The 17948-nt window shown below is 40.7% G+C and overlaps 1 protein-coding gene across 2 annotated transcripts in view; it reads left to right on the top strand.

Annotated features, from left to right (window-relative positions):
* Positions 1–17948, top strand: part of ankle2 (ankyrin repeat and LEM domain containing 2) — a 59094-nt gene that overhangs the window by 13961 nt on the left and 27185 nt on the right. For both annotated transcript variants that reach the window (XM_048555933.2, XM_059654909.1), the window contains 5 exons: positions 9544–9738; positions 11057–11250; positions 12380–12568; positions 17180–17302; positions 17403–17469. In XM_048555933.2, coding sequence (XP_048411890.2) covers positions 9544–9738; positions 11057–11250; positions 12380–12568; positions 17180–17302; positions 17403–17469 — 768 coding nt within the window. The remainder of the gene's footprint in view (positions 1–9543; positions 9739–11056; positions 11251–12379; positions 12569–17179; positions 17303–17402; positions 17470–17948) is intronic.

Consider the following 17948-nt stretch of genomic DNA (forward strand, 5'->3'; position numbering starts at 1 on the left):
ACACAGTTGCATATCTCTAGATTTTAGTTTTTGAGCCAAACTGACTGTGGAGGTTCCGACAGAACTTGCCTAGCACAGGAATCCCACAGAAGTGCTCTGTAGATGCCACGCCCACTTTTACAACATTAGCTGCAAAATTCTCGGAAGTAAATGGAATGTTGGAATTCTGTTTGAGAAGCTGTGCAGTGCAGGTAAGCAGGTAGTATGGTGGGTCATTGTGAGCCAGGAAGTAGCATAGACTAAAGGGTGGTCATACTGGGGATGTTGTAACAGCTTTACAGAGACGATAAATCTTCAGGACACAGCAGAGCTCAAGGCACATGGTAATTTATCCTGCATTCCGCTGATACAATGCAAAGAGTGGCCAAAGACTATTCTTGAATCTGACATTGATACAAGAGTTCAGTTATTCTCTTAGCCAGCTCACATTGGAAGAAAAGTCAATGACATTCCAATTTTAAATGCAATTACACTGTGGCTTATATATTATACTTGTAACATTAACATGGCGGCTCATACACGGGGAGGCAATGGCCTTGTGGTATCATCAGTGGACTGTTATTGCAGATACCCAGATATCATTCTGGGGACCTGGTTCAAATCCTGCTATGGCAGATGGTGGAATTTGAATTTGGTTAATAACTGGAATTAAAAGTCTAATGATGACCATGAAACTATTGCCGATTGTCAGGAACAACCCATATGGTTCACTAATGTCCTTGAGGGAAGGAAACTGCCATCCTTGCCTAGTCTGGCCTGTATGTGTCTCCAGACCCATCGCAATGTGGTTGACTCTCAACCGCCCTCTGAGCAATTAGGGATGGGCGATAAGTGCTGCCTGTCAGCAATGCCTTCATCCCATGAAAGAATAAAGAAGAAAAAAAAACTCCTTCCCCCTGTATACTTTTGGTTAATAGTGCTGAGTTACTCAACTATGATTTGGTTTCCAGTACATCACACAATTAGTAGTCTTGTTGCTGTGATCTAAATGGGCCCCTCTTGGTATGCAGGGAACTGAACTCTCCATGGTCACTTGTGACCTTGTATCTCAAATATGCTTTCTGTGTCTGCAGTTTTTTACAGGACTGTAACAGAGTCTTTTTTGAGATTGCCCATCATTTCAACTCTCTTAGTCGCTGTCTTTGATAAGAAACAGTGAGATCCCTGTCTTTACTCTAATACTCATAATTAGTTTTTAAACCTTTCTTTCTGATGTTTAGCTTAGTGATTTCATATGTGTGTTTGAAATCTACAATTTATTGGAAACTATATCTATGAAGATCTTAAAGAATCTTAATTAGAACCTGTTCAGAGATAGTAGGAATTGCTGATGCTGGAGAATCTGAGATAACAAGGTGTAGAGCTGGATGAACACAGCAGGCCAAGCAGCATCAGAGGAGCAGGAAAGCTGACGTTTACCTCATACAGCTGAACAGCACCTCATATTTCGCTTGGGAACCCTGCTACCCAATGGCATCAATGTGGACTTCACAAGCTTCAAAATCTCCACACCCCCGAACGCATCCCAAAACCAGCCCAGCACGTCCCCGCCTCCCTAACCTGTCCGTCCTTTCTCCCACCTATCCATTCCACCCACCCCCATCTCCTACCTATCAGCCTCATCCCCACCTCGTTGACCTCTCTGTCTTCCCTGGACTGACCAACCTCCACCCTAACTCCCCATCTACACTCACCTTTGGCTGCATCCCTGCCTCTTTGACCTGTCCATTTCCTCCCCACCTATCTGCTCCTTTATCCATCTTCCATCCACCTCCCCACTTGGCGCTCTCTTTATTTCAGAGTCCCCTTCCCCTCCCCCATTTCTGAAGAAGGATCCAGAACTGAAACATCAGCTTTCCTGCTCCTCTGTTGCTTGACCTGCTGTGTTCTTCCAGCTCTACACCTTGTTATCTCTTAATTAGAACCTACTTTTGGTGTTACAACTGATTAGAAAATCTTAGGAAATAACTAATCAGTATGATTTTTTTTCTACTCATTCATGGAATGAGTGTGTTGCTGGCCAGGCAGCATTTTTTGTCCATCTGTAACTGCCAGAGGCAGTTCAGAGTCAACCACGTTGCTCTCATTCTGGAGTCGCACGTAGGCCAAACCAGGTAAGGATGGCAGTTTGCTTCCCTAAAGGACATTAGCGAACCAGATGGGTTTTTCCCAACAATCGACAATGGATTCACAGTCATCATTAGATGCTTAATTCCAGATATTTTATTGAATTTAAATCCCACCACCTGCTCTGGAATGTTTATGTCTCTGGATTAACAGTCTGGCGATATTATCATGAGGCCATTGCCTCCGCTGAAATGTTATATAGAGGAGCAAAGAAGATTGCACATTCAGTCTTTCTGAGGAAACATTGTTCTGTGCACTAAGAACACATTAAACAAGCATTTCTCACACTTTATTATTTCTGTTAAATGTATTGCAAAGCTTGGAGAGGCTTTCATCAGCCATTTTGGCTGTACTGTCATGAAGAAGCGCTAATGGGGGCGATAACTTTGGTTGGGTGGAGATGGTTTGTTCAGACCATGTTGGGTTTGGTTGAAAGGGAGTGGGTAAGGTGTTGGAAGGATTCCAGTTAGGATGACGGAAGAAAAGTCGTTTTTATAGCTACCCTGAAGTTAGACTTTGTTAACTCAGTTGACTGGACAACTGGTTTGTGGTGTAGAGATTCCAGAATGCAAGGTTCAATTCTTGCTTTGGCTGAGGCCACTGTGGCAACTTTCGCTTTCAGAGCTATTACATGTGTGTTTAACATTTCCTGAGTAACTACGCAAGTTGGGACCCTCAATCATTGACTAACTCAGGATAGAATACTTTTTCTTTCTGATGGTTCTATACACAAGATAATTGCTCATTTAAAATTTAAACTTCCAGGCCAAAAACCATATAGCCATTGAGTTAGGACATTTGAGGGATTCTGACACAAACTTGCAAGGTATGTTTAGTTTCTGATGATTTAGAAGTGGGACCTGTGTCTCTGTCTCACTGGTTATCCTGCGATATTTCAAAGCTGGTCTACTGCCCCCTCCACACCACAGCATTGTTTAAGAGACATCGGTCTTTCTGAGCCTGAATCTAGCTCATGACTGAGCTGTTACATTAGCTTTGGCCTGTTCCTGACCATTTGTCACACATGCGCCAATGTATGATCATGCACGAGCTGTGCTAGTGCTTCTTAATTGACTTTTTATTTTCTTTGTCATTGGACTAAGACTCTGGTCTTCTGTGACCATATCATAGTTGGAGTGCTATGGCGAGCTCACATTGTTTTTATAAAAGGCATATGCAGGCATATTCCCTCCGTCAAATTGAAGTTTGACGTGAGATATCAAAATTCTGAGACATCTCCAAATGTGACAGATCTGAATGCTGCGGTACCCTCGTAGCTCAGGACCAATGGCGCAGTGACATAGAGTTTGCTTCCTTAATTGAGATGTGATGTGCGGTTAGGAGGCCAACTGAAGGAACCAAGAAATAGGTATACCCTTCTGTCTAGAAGGACCTTCCAGAAGAGGAGTGACACTTCCGACAAGATGAGCTGTACCATCAAAATAAGCCTGAATGGTGCCTCAGCAGCTCCCCCTGTGAGATAAACAGTTTATCGTAACAAGAAACCATGTTATTGTTATGAAGGCCTACACTTGCAACAGACAAGACCAAATTATGATTTTATACTTGAGCTATCCCTAGCCTAAGTCCCAGCAAGTGAGACACTGATCCTCCTCAAGTGTCAGAAAGGACTGGAATCTCTGAGACATAACCCAGTGTGGAGCTGGAGGAACGCCGCAGGCCAGGCAACGTCAGAGGAGTAGGAAATCTGATGTTTCGGATCAGGACCCTTCTTCAGAATCTCTGGAAGGGTGTGATAGGCTAGCAAACAGTAGGGGAAGCAAACTCCAACAGATCCCACCTGGCAAAATGTCTAAAATGAATGTTGTCGTAACCAACACGCTGCCCTCTGGTATGCATAAGAATGCTAAGTGAGATTAATTTCAGTGACATGGTAGCACAGAATTGGCTGTGTGATATTTATTCATTTTAGCTTTGACATGTGTCAAAGCACTGTTAAGTAATTATTAACGTATAAGCTTTTATTGTGGAAATGAAACCGAAAGAGAAAAAAATGAAGTGATGCTTGTCACAATATTTGCACCACAGATAACTTTTAGCGTGTCCATTATGATTTGTCAAACTAAACCTTCAGTACCTCAGAACAAAGTCATTTTAATTTTCTGTTTTCTTGAACTGCCTTTTGTAATCACAAGTATAAATTTCAGTTAGGTGTTAAAACTCATGTAATATCCTATAATTTAATAGTTGGGTTTGTCTCAATCTTTTTTTTCAGATTTAAAATGTTGACTTGTCCTGTTGAATTGGCTTCAGAATTGACTAAGAACATAATCCTTAGGTGTTCGGGTAGGCCATTCAGCCCCTCCAGCCTGGCCCACAATTCAACAAGATCATGATCGATTTATCTCCTGTTTGAACCTTTTCATGCTATCTTATTATAGATCTTAACTGTCTAATATTTCAAAAATCTATCTTTCTCCTCCCTAAATACTTTGTGATCTAGTCTGTGCAGCTCTCTCGGGTAGAGAATTACAGACATTCACTACTCTCCAAGCTAAGTAATCCCTTCACACCTCAGTTTTAAATGAGCATCATCTTATTCTGTAACTGTGTACTCTATTTTGAGTTGGAAACATCTCAATATCCACCCTTCCATGCAGCCTCAGAATCTTGTACGTTTCAATAAGGCCACTCTTCATTTATAGAACGACACAGTACAGAAGAATTGCTTTGGCCCATCAAATCTGTACTGCCAAAAGTACCTCCACAAGTTGCATTTTCCTGCTGGTCTGTGCCTCAGAATCTTATACACATCTATCAGGTTCCCCCTTAATCTTCTCTGTTCCAAAGAAAACAATCTGAGCTTATCCAATCTCTCATCATAGCTGAAATGCTCCATCCCAAGCAAAATCCTTGCACTCCCTCCAGTGCATTCGCATCCTTCCTGTGGTGTAGTAACCAGAACTGCACATTGTACTCCAGGTGTGGCCTGACCAAACGTCTTTACACCTCCAAACTGACTTCCCTGGCTTATAATTTATGCCACCATTGATTAAAGGCATGCATCCTGTATGCCACCTTAATTACCTTATTAACTTGTCTTTCCACTTTCAGGGATCAGTGGACAAGCACCTCAAGATCCCGGTGTTCCTCTGAGCTCCTGGTGCCTTGCACCTCAATGAGTATTCCCTTATCTCATTTCTTCTTCCAAAGCATCACCTCATATTGAGCAGGGTTACATTCTGTCTGACATTGATCTGCCCTTCTGGCCAATCTGTTTATATCCTCCTTTAACCCAACACCTTCCTCCTCATAGTCAACCATCCAGCCAATCTTTGTGCTATCTGTAAACTTATTTATCATCCCTCCCACCTTCTAATCCAGATCATTTATGAACATCACAAACAATAAGGAACCCAACACTGATCCCTGTGATATGCCACTGCACGCTGGGCTCCAGTCACACAGACATCCTTCTACTACCACCCTCAGTCCCCTGGTACTAAATTAATCTTGGATCCAACTTGCTAAGTTACCCTGGATCCTATAGCTTACCTTTATCTATTTCCCACAGGGGACCTCATCATTTTTCCAGACTCTAATGAATAAATATTTAACCTGTTTCATTGTTTTTGATAAGCCACCCCATATATACCAAGAATATAGTTTATCTCTTCTGAACACCCTCCATTGTCAGTATATCCTTCCTTAAAACAGGGACCAAAGCTGTACATAGTCTACTAGGTGTGGCATCACAAACACCACCAACTGTTGAAACGAGACTGCCCAATTTTTAAATCCTGACTGCCTAGCAATAAAGTCCGAAGTTCCATTTGTCGTCTTAGTTACTTGCTGACCCCCGCAAGCTAACTTTATGTTTCACATGCAAGAACCCACCTGTCCTTCCGTTTTGCACTTCCTTGGAATCTCTATCCATTTAAGTAATAGTCTACATTTTGATTCTTACTACCAAAGTGTAAGGCTTCACACTGTCCTATGTCAAAGTCCATCTGCTAAGTTTTTTTTTCTCCCCTGACTCACTCTATCTGTGTCCTTGGCAGATTCACGTTGTCATCACAGGAGTTCTTCCCATCTATTTTTATATGTTAGCAAATTTGGACACATTACACGTTGCCCTCTCCTCAAAGTCATTAATAGAGATGTGAAATTATTTAGGCTCTTTGACTAACCCTGGTAGCATTCCATTAATTATCCAATCTGAAAAGGACCTATTAATGGTCAGCACGGTGGCTCAGTGGTTAGCATTGCAGCCTCACAGCACCAGGCACCCGGGTTCGATTCTGGCCTTGGGCAACTGTCTGTGTGGAGTTTGCACATTCTCCCCATGTCTGCGTGGGTTTCCTCCGGGTGCTCCGGTTTCTTCCCACAGTCCAAAGATGTGCGTGCTAGGTGGATTGGCCGTGCTGAATTGCCTGTAGTGTTCAGGGTATATAGGGGGAAGGGTCTGGGTGGGATGCTAGGAGGGGCAGTGTGGACTTGTTGGGCCGAAGGGCCTGTTTCCACACTATAGGGAATCTAATCTAATCTAATCCTAATACACTCACCTGTGTGTGAACCAATCTTCAATTCCTGCTAATACTTTACTCCCATTGTTCCTGTTCTGTGCAGTGACCTTTTACTGTACCATATTGAATCTGGAAATCCAAATACAGTACATCTGCCATTTTCCCCTTTATTAGTTCTGCTAGCTAGCAGGTTTGTCAAATGTGATTTCACTTTCTACAAAATCATGTACACTCTGTTTGATTGTGTTAAGTTTTTCTAAATATCCTGGTATTTCTTCCTTGATAATGGGCATTAGCATTTTACCACAAAAGATGGTAAGCTAACTGGCCTACAGGAAGACGGGGATCGCTGCTGCCCAGTAAGCCATGATCTCACCTACTGGTTTGAGACCATGGTCTTCATGTACAGTTTACTTTAGATGACCAATTGTTGAGCTCGCAAATTGAGTGTTGTTGATAAATTTTGCCTCCTATATCTGCCTTGCCAAGAAGTGGGAGGTCGGTGGGAATTTGTTACTCACTCTACACCATGCTTAGCTCTGCCGCCTTTGACTAAATGCTGTTCTTTACCTGGTTCATCTCTCAAACACTACAGAGGGAAGTATACTCCATAATAGCTGTTCTACGCAAGAGAGCAAGAAGGAAAATGAATGGAGAGAAAATTCATTTGTGAAGTTAAATACCTTTTTTCAAGATGATACGCTAATATAAATGGTTTTCATCATTGGAGTATAGAGGACAGCTGTAATATTTGAAAACTAATTCTGGTCTGGTCCTCTAATGTAACTATCGAGATCTAATGGCTGATTGGCTGATCTAATGGCACGTTGAAATGAGGGGAGTGTGGGTTTGGAAATACAAGAATGCCAAGGCCTTGGGATATCTTTTCATGGGAGGGCCTTTTAAATTAATTGAAACAGTTTTCCTTTGAAAGTAAGGGAAGCAGAGAACATGGGGATAGGGCAGGAGAAAGCTAGAAAGTGGAAACCTTGGGCATGACCTTTACTGAGTGGTATAACATGCTGAAGGAGCTGTACAGCCTCTAGAGTTCCAATTTCTTTTCTTCTCTTCTTCGGAAAAATTGAGATCCATTTTCATGCCAAGCTGCTCTACCATCTGAGATAACAAAGTGTGAAGCTGGATGAACACAGCAATGTGTTCATCTAGCTTCACACTTTGTTACCTCAGATTCTCCAGCATCTGCAGTTCCCATTATCTCTGCTCTACCATCTGAAATTGGATAGGTCAGTGCTGATATGTGATCAAACTTAGGACCTTCCATCTTTGTGGCTAAGTACTTTAACCCTTGAATATTATGAATGACATGACATTAGGAGCAAATCCCATTAATTTCAGCCAAAGTGTAATCCGTATGATGAACAGAGTTTGCCATCAGGTTGCAGACAAAGGAAATGGAGCACCAATCAGTTCTTTACTGGAACGCGTCACTTGTTCCCTTCTTGAGAGAAGGAGTTCAACAATTGTTATTTTGAAATTAATTATGATTTAAAGAAATTTATTTTGAAACAGTAGAATGACATACTTCAGTTTAATAAAGTTTAGTTATAGCTTGAAGTGCAGTGCAATCTTCAAATTCATCTTACAAGTATTGGAATGGCTTGACTTGACTTTAAGAGTAGGATCCTGAGGCATTGATAACTTGTATTGCAAGAGGAAAGGAATATGTGTTATAGGGATAACAAGGTGTAGAGCTGGATGAACACGGCAGGCCAAGCAGCATCTTAGGGGCAGAATAGCTGACGTTTTGGGCCTAGACCCTTCATCAGAAGGAGCATTAATCCTGGTTTTGCTGGGTGTGAGTTAGGGAAATGATTCTCTGGGAGAAGGGTGAATAACTTGCCCTAATATTTCTTTGCACAAACATTTCTTCACTGCAACCTGGTAGATTTCTAACAGAGCCACATGTAATCTGATTTTAAGGCTAAGGTACAATTTCGTTTTGGATGGATATATAATGTTAGCTAAACACGGTGAGGAGGCGTTTCCTTGGCAGGTATTTAGCACCCCAACACCGGAATTCCTGTCAGGGAAGGTGAATAGATTTCCTGTGGGGCCTCTGAAACTTGCCTCATTGAAGAGGGTCAGCTGCAAATTTGACACCGGGCCAAACAATTTCTATCTGGTCGCATTGGGTGAATACTTGAGATTATATCCTTTACATACTGCAATCTGTAACAGAACTGCTGCCAGATACTGAGCAATCAGAGCATTGAAGGTGTTGAATGTCATTCGTCCTGAGTACTTTATTACCACTGTTTATAGGACAGTGCAAAGTGAACTGTACCTTACTCTGTTGATCGTTTTGGGAAATTAAATGGAAGGAGTTGGTACGTGGTTATGATTTTGTTTACGCCAGCTTGTTAATGTTAGGGTAAGTGAATTGTTATTATGCTGCATGTTCTCCGTAATCACTACCATAGTCTACCATTGAGTAGTTCAGATACGCTTAAGAAATTAGCTTCACCCCCATAAACTAAACAAAGAAACTTCTGAATTTAAGTGAATTAGATATGGGGAAAGGCTTAGAGAAAATGCGATGATGATTGTCTGGGAGTATAGGGCAATTAATACCATTCATTCCAGGTACTGCTTTTAGATCTTAAATTTTCTATGCTGTTATCTACAATGATAGGTGGCTATTTATTATGTCGCCTGCAAGCAAAACAATAACTACGTACAAACATTCTTACTTTTAAGTTGGCCTTCATGGTAGTATACTCATTATGGTAAATAATTTAGTAATCCGAAAATGGTTCCCCAAATTAAATATTTTTCATCTCGGTAGTAGTAAATATGGTCTCAGAGACTCCGTAATGTTGATGGTTGTGACTGGTGTTTTTTGTGCAAGAACGTTGAGTTAGTGAGTCTCTTTGTTTTGTAATTGTTTTGTTTTGTCCTTCCTGAACAGACAAAGCACATGTATATTTGGATAAGAAGGAAGCTCTTCAAGCTGTAAAGTTGATGAAAGGATCTCGTTTCAAAGCTTTCACAAACAGGGAAGATGCAGAAAAGTTTGCCCGAGGGATTTGTGACTACTTCCCTTCACCAAGCAAGTCGGCTGCTTGTGTATCTCCGTTGAAAGCCAATATGATGTCTAGCAGAGGTAAATTGTTAACAACTAATTTCTTGAGCATTTTGTAAGTTTAGTGCTATTCCTACGGCTTCAACATTTTTTCATCTTAATGAAACTGGTTTGATTTAATAATTTTTGTAGAAATACATACCTGATAGGGGAACTCTTTGCACTGTCCTAACTTTCATAATAAATACACGATGAAAGCAAAAAAGTGAAATTTAAGATTTTCTAACTTTTCAGGATTTACACTGGTTTACATAGTGCAACTGGTATTCCAGTAAGTGCTAGTTTGAATACAAATCTATTTTTTCGCAAGCTGTAGCTCACTATCATTAAACATTATTGTTAGATATATGTTCTGTGTTCTATATGTGATTGTACATAGCACAAGTGTGATGTTAAAGTATTAAATCAAATAAAATATTTGTTTAATTTCTCTTGCATCCATTCACTCACTCTCACCCTCCTTCCCTCCCTCCAAATGACAGCATGTTTATCCTTATTCTCAACCCTCCCTCCAAATGACAGCATGTTTATCCTTGTTCTCAATTAACTCATGGTCAAAAAGCCAAACAGTTCTTGCCCAGATTCTGAAATATAGAATGAATGTTTTGGCACGATACTGAAGGATCATTACTCCTGGTGGGGCTATATACTGAGACCTTTAGATAATGAATATCAAGATCAAAATATCGTTCAACTCTAATTAGATAAAAGATTGTCCCCAATGATAAGAGAATGAATTATTAATGAATTTTGACAGGTTGGATTCTGCAAATGGAATCTTTCTTATTGGAAGAAAAAAAGGTGAATTTGGTTTTTTTTGGCATCTGTTGCCTTTCTTGATTATCCTGATCCTGTTCCTCCTGCAGTGTCTACAGGCTGATCATTGAATAAAATTTAATTGGTCAAAAATATAATCTCTCCATTTCATCCACTGTTGAAACAAGCAATCAGTTCCCTCCCCCCATCCCCCTCTCTGATGAAGGGTCTAGGCCCGAAACGTCAGCTTTTGTGCTCCTGAGATGCTGCTTGGCCTGCTGTGTTCATCCAGCCTCACATTTTATTATCTTGGAATCTCCAGCATCTGCAATTCCCATTATCTCTAAAATTAAGATTATTCCTTTTCCTCCACTATTGCTGTATCACGTAGAACCTATCCAAAAGGTCACTGCCATAGCTTGAGCAATCAAATCATCTCAAAGCATTTTTTAAACAAGCAGTAATGAGACCTGAGTTTTGCTGCAGCATACAATGGACTGATCTGTATTCTTTGAACAGTTTTGTCATATACTTTTTTCTCCAATTAAAGACATTTGTTGAGGTTTTTCTGTTTTTTTGGTAGATGGCACAAGTTCCCTGGAAGTAGAAAGCACCAATAGGGAGAGAGCCAACAGTTTCAAAAGTCCACGCTCTCAGGACTTAACATCCAAGCTACGGAAGGCTGTTGAAAAAGGAGACAAGGCCATCTTTCTTGATCTTGTGTGGAGTAATCCACGTTACCTAATTGGATCTGGGGATAACCCTACAGTTCTGCAGGTTTGAGGATTTCATGCAAGTTATTCTGTTTCTTGAACTGTATTGAACAGTATTAAGCATTACCATAGTCTACCAATGAGTAGTTCAGATACTCTAAGAAATGAGCTTCACCCGCGTAAACAAAGAAACCTCTGAATTTATGTGAATTAGATATGGAGAAAGGCTTAGAGAAAAAGAAGAGGTTTATGTAGTGATCACTGATAGCACTGTTCTGACATTGTACTGTGTCTGGAATTGAGAATGCAAGCAGCCAGTGTTTCTCAGACACTTGACTCTAGTTTTGTAGGTAATATTGACATTTTATTGTTGATGTTTCATTGGGAACTGGCCAGAGCTTGGGTTGGTTTCCTTTGACCCTTGTGATTCTGTGTTCTATTCAATGGTTCCTGTAAAGTACTCACTGGTCCATTACTCTTGAGCATTGGAAAATGTTTAGTCAAGCCCAATAAACACAGTGCACAACAAAAATTGGAATAAATGTCCTCTGTCTGTTAAGAGCTATGAATCATTGCACACTGTCTTGGCTAACTCGTTACATCTGTGACGGTTCAATCTGATCTAGCTTACTGACATTTCCTGCTCCTGTTACAGACAGTGAGAAAACTGTACATCAGTGCGATGACATTTCACTTGGATTTTGTATGTGGGTGTGGTAACATATCTCTGAACGAGGGCAAACATCAGTTTGCAATTACATACAAAAACAGAAGTTACTGAAGAAACTCAGCAGGTCTGGCAGCGCCTGTGGAAGGAAAGCAGAGTTAACATTTTGGGTCCACTGTCAGACTTGCTGAGTTTCTGTAGCAATTCATGTTTTTGTTTTGGATTTTCGCATCTGCAGTTCTTATTTTTTCTTTTGACGAGTTTGCAATTGCATGGACACTACCGAAAAGATCTGAGGTTTTGGTTTGAAGGGTTGTGTAGGTTGAAAACAAAGTTTGTAGAAAGTAGGATCAGTAGAACTGCTCCAGCCATCCTGTATCGGGTTATCCAATTTATTTGATGAAATTCTGGAGAAAGTCACCTTACTACTGCCTCAGCAAGGGAATTGAGCATGGATCAAGGGAGGTGTGGATGAGAAAATAAGTTTCCTCTGAGAAGCAAAATACCTTTTGTGTCTCAACTGCAGGAAGGATGTCGATACAATGCTATGCATGTCGTTGCTAAAGAAAATCAGCCTCAAATTTGCCAACTTCTACTGGACACTTTGGAAAACCCTGAATTTATGCTGCTAATGTATCCAGATGATAATGAAGTTATGCTGCAAAACCGAATCAAATACATAGTTGACCTTTATCTCAATACACCAGATAAAATGGTTGGTATTACTTATTTCTGTCCTAAAATGAATATTGATGTGACTTGTGCAATTTCAGATAACCTTCTAAATAGACTAACATATGGATTGGAGATGATCCTCTCTGATGAAGCGTCTAGGCCCGAAACGTCAGCTTTTGTGCTCCTGAGATGCTGCTTGGCCTGCTGTGTTCATCCAGCTCCACACTTTGTTATCTTGGATTCTCCAGCATCTGCAGTTCCCATTATCTGTAACATATAGTATTGTCTATGATTAATGAAGAATGTTGGTTTTTATATTGTGTAAAACAAAAAAAAGCATTAATGGCTATCTATTTGAATGTGGTTATTATACAGGACAGTGTGTAGCTTGAACTTCAGGATGGATTGTAGTTTTTTATTGTTTTTTGTTGAATTGTGCATTTTTGTACATTTCCTTTACATCCAGTGTGGTCTATCTGAGGATATTAATAAAATCTAACATGAAACTGCAGAATAATTTTGACCTCCACTCTATTAAACAGCTCTTAAAGCTAAATTTCTTAGTTCACTGTTCTTATTACAAATATTTGTGGTTTGCATGTGTCTACATTTTAAAGAACAGATTAGCCATAATTTGTTGAACAGCAGAGCAGGCTTTACAGGCCATATGGCCTACTCAGTCTGCTATTTGCTGTGTTCTTGTATTTATCTACCTACTTCAGTAACCAGTTGTACCATCTTCTTGAGAGATATAACTCTTCAGATAGCTGTTATTGCCACATCCTGAATTCCTACAGTACTCTGTGCTATGTGCTGCCACATATGCAGACTTTATCTTTTCCCACTCCATAAGCACCGACGACTCCTATCTTGCTCCAGTTTCATTTTGGTCATTCATCTCATTCGATGCCTGAACAAGAAAAATATTTCCTTTCCATTCAGATGTTAAGAAGAACAAGCTGCAACAACTCACTGGTATTAATGCCTCCCTACCCTTCACCTTTTCACTTCAGAATAGTTTTTCCTTCAGCAGGTTTCACTTTCTCCAATTCAAAGGTGTGATTAGGGGTACACACAAGTCCCAGTTATGTTTGTTACTTTGCAGGCTATGTGGACGTTGCACCTTGCAGTCCTATGCAAGGGTGGGCCCCCCCACAACTGGTTTTTGGTACATCGATGATATAATCAATGCTGGTTACTCTTTTTGTCGAGAATCGGGAAAATTAATCAGTTCTGCTTCCAACAACCGTCCTTCTCTCACCTCTCACTTGGGCCATCTCTGATTCTTCCTTGACTTCGCTGTTTTAATTTCTGCGGATAGGCTGTCCATCAATATCCAGTACAAACTCACAGCTATCTTGGCTACAGTTATTCACAATATGCTTCCATTTAGATCTACATTCCATTCTCCCAGTTCCTCTGTCTCCATCACATCTGTTCCAATATTGCAATCTTCTGCAAGAGTGCCTCTGACATGTCTTCCTTCTTCCTCAACTGAGGACTCCTCCCATCCATGTTTGAATGCCATGTCCAACAGTTTCTTGCACTTCTACCCTTGTCACTTCCCCTCCCTCCCAGAACAACAACAACAAAGTTCTCCTTGCCTTTACTTCCCACTCCACCAGCCTCTGCAGTCAAAAACTCACCCTCTGCCACTACCAAACGAATCACCCCCTTCCATGTCAGCATTCTATAAGGACTATTCCACCATGACACCCTGGTCTTCTACTCCCAACATTTCCTCAACCCACATTTCTATCCAATTTGCAGAAAGTACAACACTTACTCTTGTCCTCCAAATACGGCTTCTAGGTCAGGCAATGTTTTACTTCCACTTTCTTCAGTCTTTTCCATTGTACTCCCTGTTCACATTGAGCTTGCCTCTGCATTGCCAAGATCAGATGCAGACTGGGTTGCAGATTGCTTAAAGGAATATCTCAGCTTTGTCTGTAAGACTGACCTCAAGTTTGCAGTAGCTTGCTGTTTCAGTACACCTTCATGCTGTCATGTTTACATTTCTGTGCTAGGCCCAATGCAGTGATCTGCTGAAGCCTAGTGGGAGAACTATAGTTCTTTTTCTGCTTAGCACCTTCCAACCTTCAAGACTCAACATCGACTTTAACAAGTTAAGAGCAGGAGCACTCCTTCATTTTGACACCCACTTCCCCACCAGTTTTTCATTTATTGTGCTTGTTCTCTGCAAAGCTGACCTATTTTGCACTTTTCAAACTTACCATAAATATCTAATATGTCTTTCCTCTACTATTATTAGCGCTCCCTTTATCTTTTGCTTTGTAGGCTGTCACCATTTGCTTCACTCTGTCCTCGTTCCCCTTTGCCAACTGCATAAAAGCCATCATTTCCCAGACTCTGTCAGCTCTGAAGAAGAGTCAAATTGGATTCAAAATGTTAAATTTGTTTCACACTCCACAGATGCTGCCAGACCTGCTGAGTTTGTCCATTTTCACTTATTTTCATTTGTGCCATGTCAACACGTTTTAGTATCTTTCTTCTTGTTCCATGTCCCAGTCATTGATATGGATGGAAGATCAGAGTGTCCAACACTGAAGCCTGTGCAAGATAATTGCTTTGATATTGACTTTGGAAATTTACTTGGAAAATGACCCCTTTAACTTTGGGAAAAGCTACCTAAATCTTTATTGCTATCTGCGGTCAAAGGGCATAAATCTAATGTTGTTGAAATCTCAATGTTTTAGAAATATATCAAAAAGGTTGTCTCTCTAAATGCCTGAGTGAGTTGAAAATCATTCTCATTTATGTTATTTTCCCATGATGGTAGCAATTATGTTAGAACAAAGCAGCCATCTTACTGGATTACAGTAATGTGCTCACATCAGTGGCCATCAGCAAACTATTTGTATATGGTCAAGCTTGGTGCTACCTCCAAAAAATTGCATTTATGTCGTTCCCTTAATTTAGTGAAATTGTCAATGTCACGTGCATGCATTATCCAATAGACGCAATGAGATGAAGTGTAGAAGAACTTGAGTCCAAAGGTATTGAATTGTATTGTACCTCAAACAGTAATCATAGCAATATCCAAGATGGGAAAGTCGTCTTGGCTATTTTCCTGCTACTGAGCTCAGTGTCCTCCCCTTTCACACCACTATACCTACATGTATATATTATCTTGAGATCCACTATCACAGTCACAAGGCTTACTTCAACAATCCCTCGGTTCTATGTACTTGACTACTGAGTGACCAAAAAAAGCAATTCCTTGGAAACGTTGTCCCGTCCATGTCTCACCCTTCTGACCTTGATTGTACATCACTGTGTTCGTCTCAGTTTTGGGATTCATATAATCTTTGGAGCACTAGAATCATAAGGATTGCAGCAGTTAAGGAGAGGCCATACCGCTGGATTCCTAGTGCAGCTTGAAATGAACTATTAATACAGTTTTGTGGTTTGTTGACTTGTCGAGCTGGTTCCTTGTTCTACAGACGTTTCATTACCTTGCTAGGTAACATCAGTGCAGCTTCTGATGAAGTGCTCTTGTGTTTTCCTGCATGTCATTTAAACTTTGGTGTCTGTTGAGCTAGATTACCTCACTTCTTTTCTTTCTCAATGGAGTGTATATGGGGTCTAGCTCTGTGTTTATTGATGGCTTTCTTAGTGGAGTACCAGGCTTCAAGGAATTCCTGTGCTTGCGTCTGCTTTGCCTGTTCCAGGATCCTGGTGTTGTCCCAATTGAATTGGTGGTTTTCCTTATCCATGTGGATGGAGATGAATGAGTATTGGTCATGTCTTTTGTTGCCGTTTGATGTTTGTGTACCCTTGTTAATTTCCTTCCTGTTTGTCCAATGTAGTGTTTGTTGCAGTCTTTGCAGGGAATCTTTGTATGACGTCGGTCCTGTCTATAGTGGGTATAGGGCCCTTGGCCTGGGTGAGTAGTTGGCGTAGGGTTGATGTGGGTTTATGTGCTACTCTGGTGCCCAGTGGCCATTATTAACCACAAGGGCACACGAACATCAACCAGCAACAAAAAGACACTAACATTACTCACTCATCTCTATCCACATGGATAAGGAAAACCACCAATTTGATTGGGATAACACCAGGATCCTGGGGCAGGCAAAGCAGAGACTAACACAGGAATTCGTAGAAGCTCGGTACTCCACTAAGAGAGTGCCAATAAATTCATAGGGCTAGACCCCATATATATGCCATTGCGAAGGAAAATTGGAAGTGAGGTAACCCAGTTGAACGGACACCAGAGTTTAAATAACAGGTGGGAAAACACAACAGCACTTCATCGGAAGCTGCACTGATGACAAAACGTCTGCAGAACAACGAACCAGCTCAGTGACCCAAACAACCACAACATCCACAACCCGAGCTACAAATCGACTTTAAAACCTTAATGCAGTTTTGTCAACATGATTAATACCTTTTGAGAAAATAGGTGTGGGGAGAGGATACATTCATCTTTTAACGGAGAATTTGTTTTTCTCAAATATGCACTACTAATTAACAAAACACTACCGAAGCAGTTAACATCCAAGTCCTTGTTTATTTTGTGATTGGGAGTCTGAAATCGAATTGGTCTGTTACGTTTAGTTCTAAATTTCATATATAGAAAACATCAATGCATCAAAGCCCCTTGTAAAATTGATGTCTTTATTTTCAGGGTTTTGACACCCCATTACATTTTGCCTGTAAGTTTGGACATGCTGAGGTGGTTAATGTTCTATGCTCACATCCTGATATCAGCAAGGTTTCGAAGAACAAGTGTGGCCAAACTCCTATGGAGGTAAGATTTCATTATATGATTTTTTTTTCTGAAAATGATGTTAAATTAAAGTTTATTTTGTGAGCAGGATAAATATGGTTGCCTTTTTTCCATTCCACAGGTTATCTGTGAAAGGAGTAAAAATAAATCTGAAGAACTAAAGGAAAAGATCCGAGAGTATTTGCAAGGTTTGCCACTGTGCGACTAAGGACTTAATAAAATGCATGCTATGCCATGCCATTGCACGGTTTGTTTCTTTGAAGGGCTTTCTATTGCTGAATAGATCTTGATCAAATCTCTGGCTAGTCTGAGGAACTGGCTTATTAAAATTATGAGAGGTGTTATGGGAGATTTGCAGGGCCAACCACCACTGGTATGGCAGGAGTGATAGCGATCCAAAATGGCATTACTCTGAGACTATTAAAATATTGCTTTCTAGCACTAATGTATATATTGAGGTTGGTTGGCTTGCCGAGCTGGTTCCTTGTTGTTCTGCAGACGTTTCGTTACCCTGCTGGGTAACATCATCAGTGCAGCCTCCGCTGAAGTGCCGTTGTGTTTTCCCACCTGGTTTTTAAACTCTGGTGTCGGTAAATCTGGATTACCTCACTTCCGGTTTTCCTTCGCAATGGAGTGTATATGGGGTCAAGTTCTATGTGTTTGTTGG

Source organism: Stegostoma tigrinum, chromosome 26 (genome assembly GCF_030684315.1).
Source record: "Stegostoma tigrinum isolate sSteTig4 chromosome 26, sSteTig4.hap1, whole genome shotgun sequence".
In the NCBI taxonomy this organism is placed as follows: domain Eukaryota; kingdom Metazoa; phylum Chordata; class Chondrichthyes; order Orectolobiformes; family Stegostomatidae; genus Stegostoma; species Stegostoma tigrinum.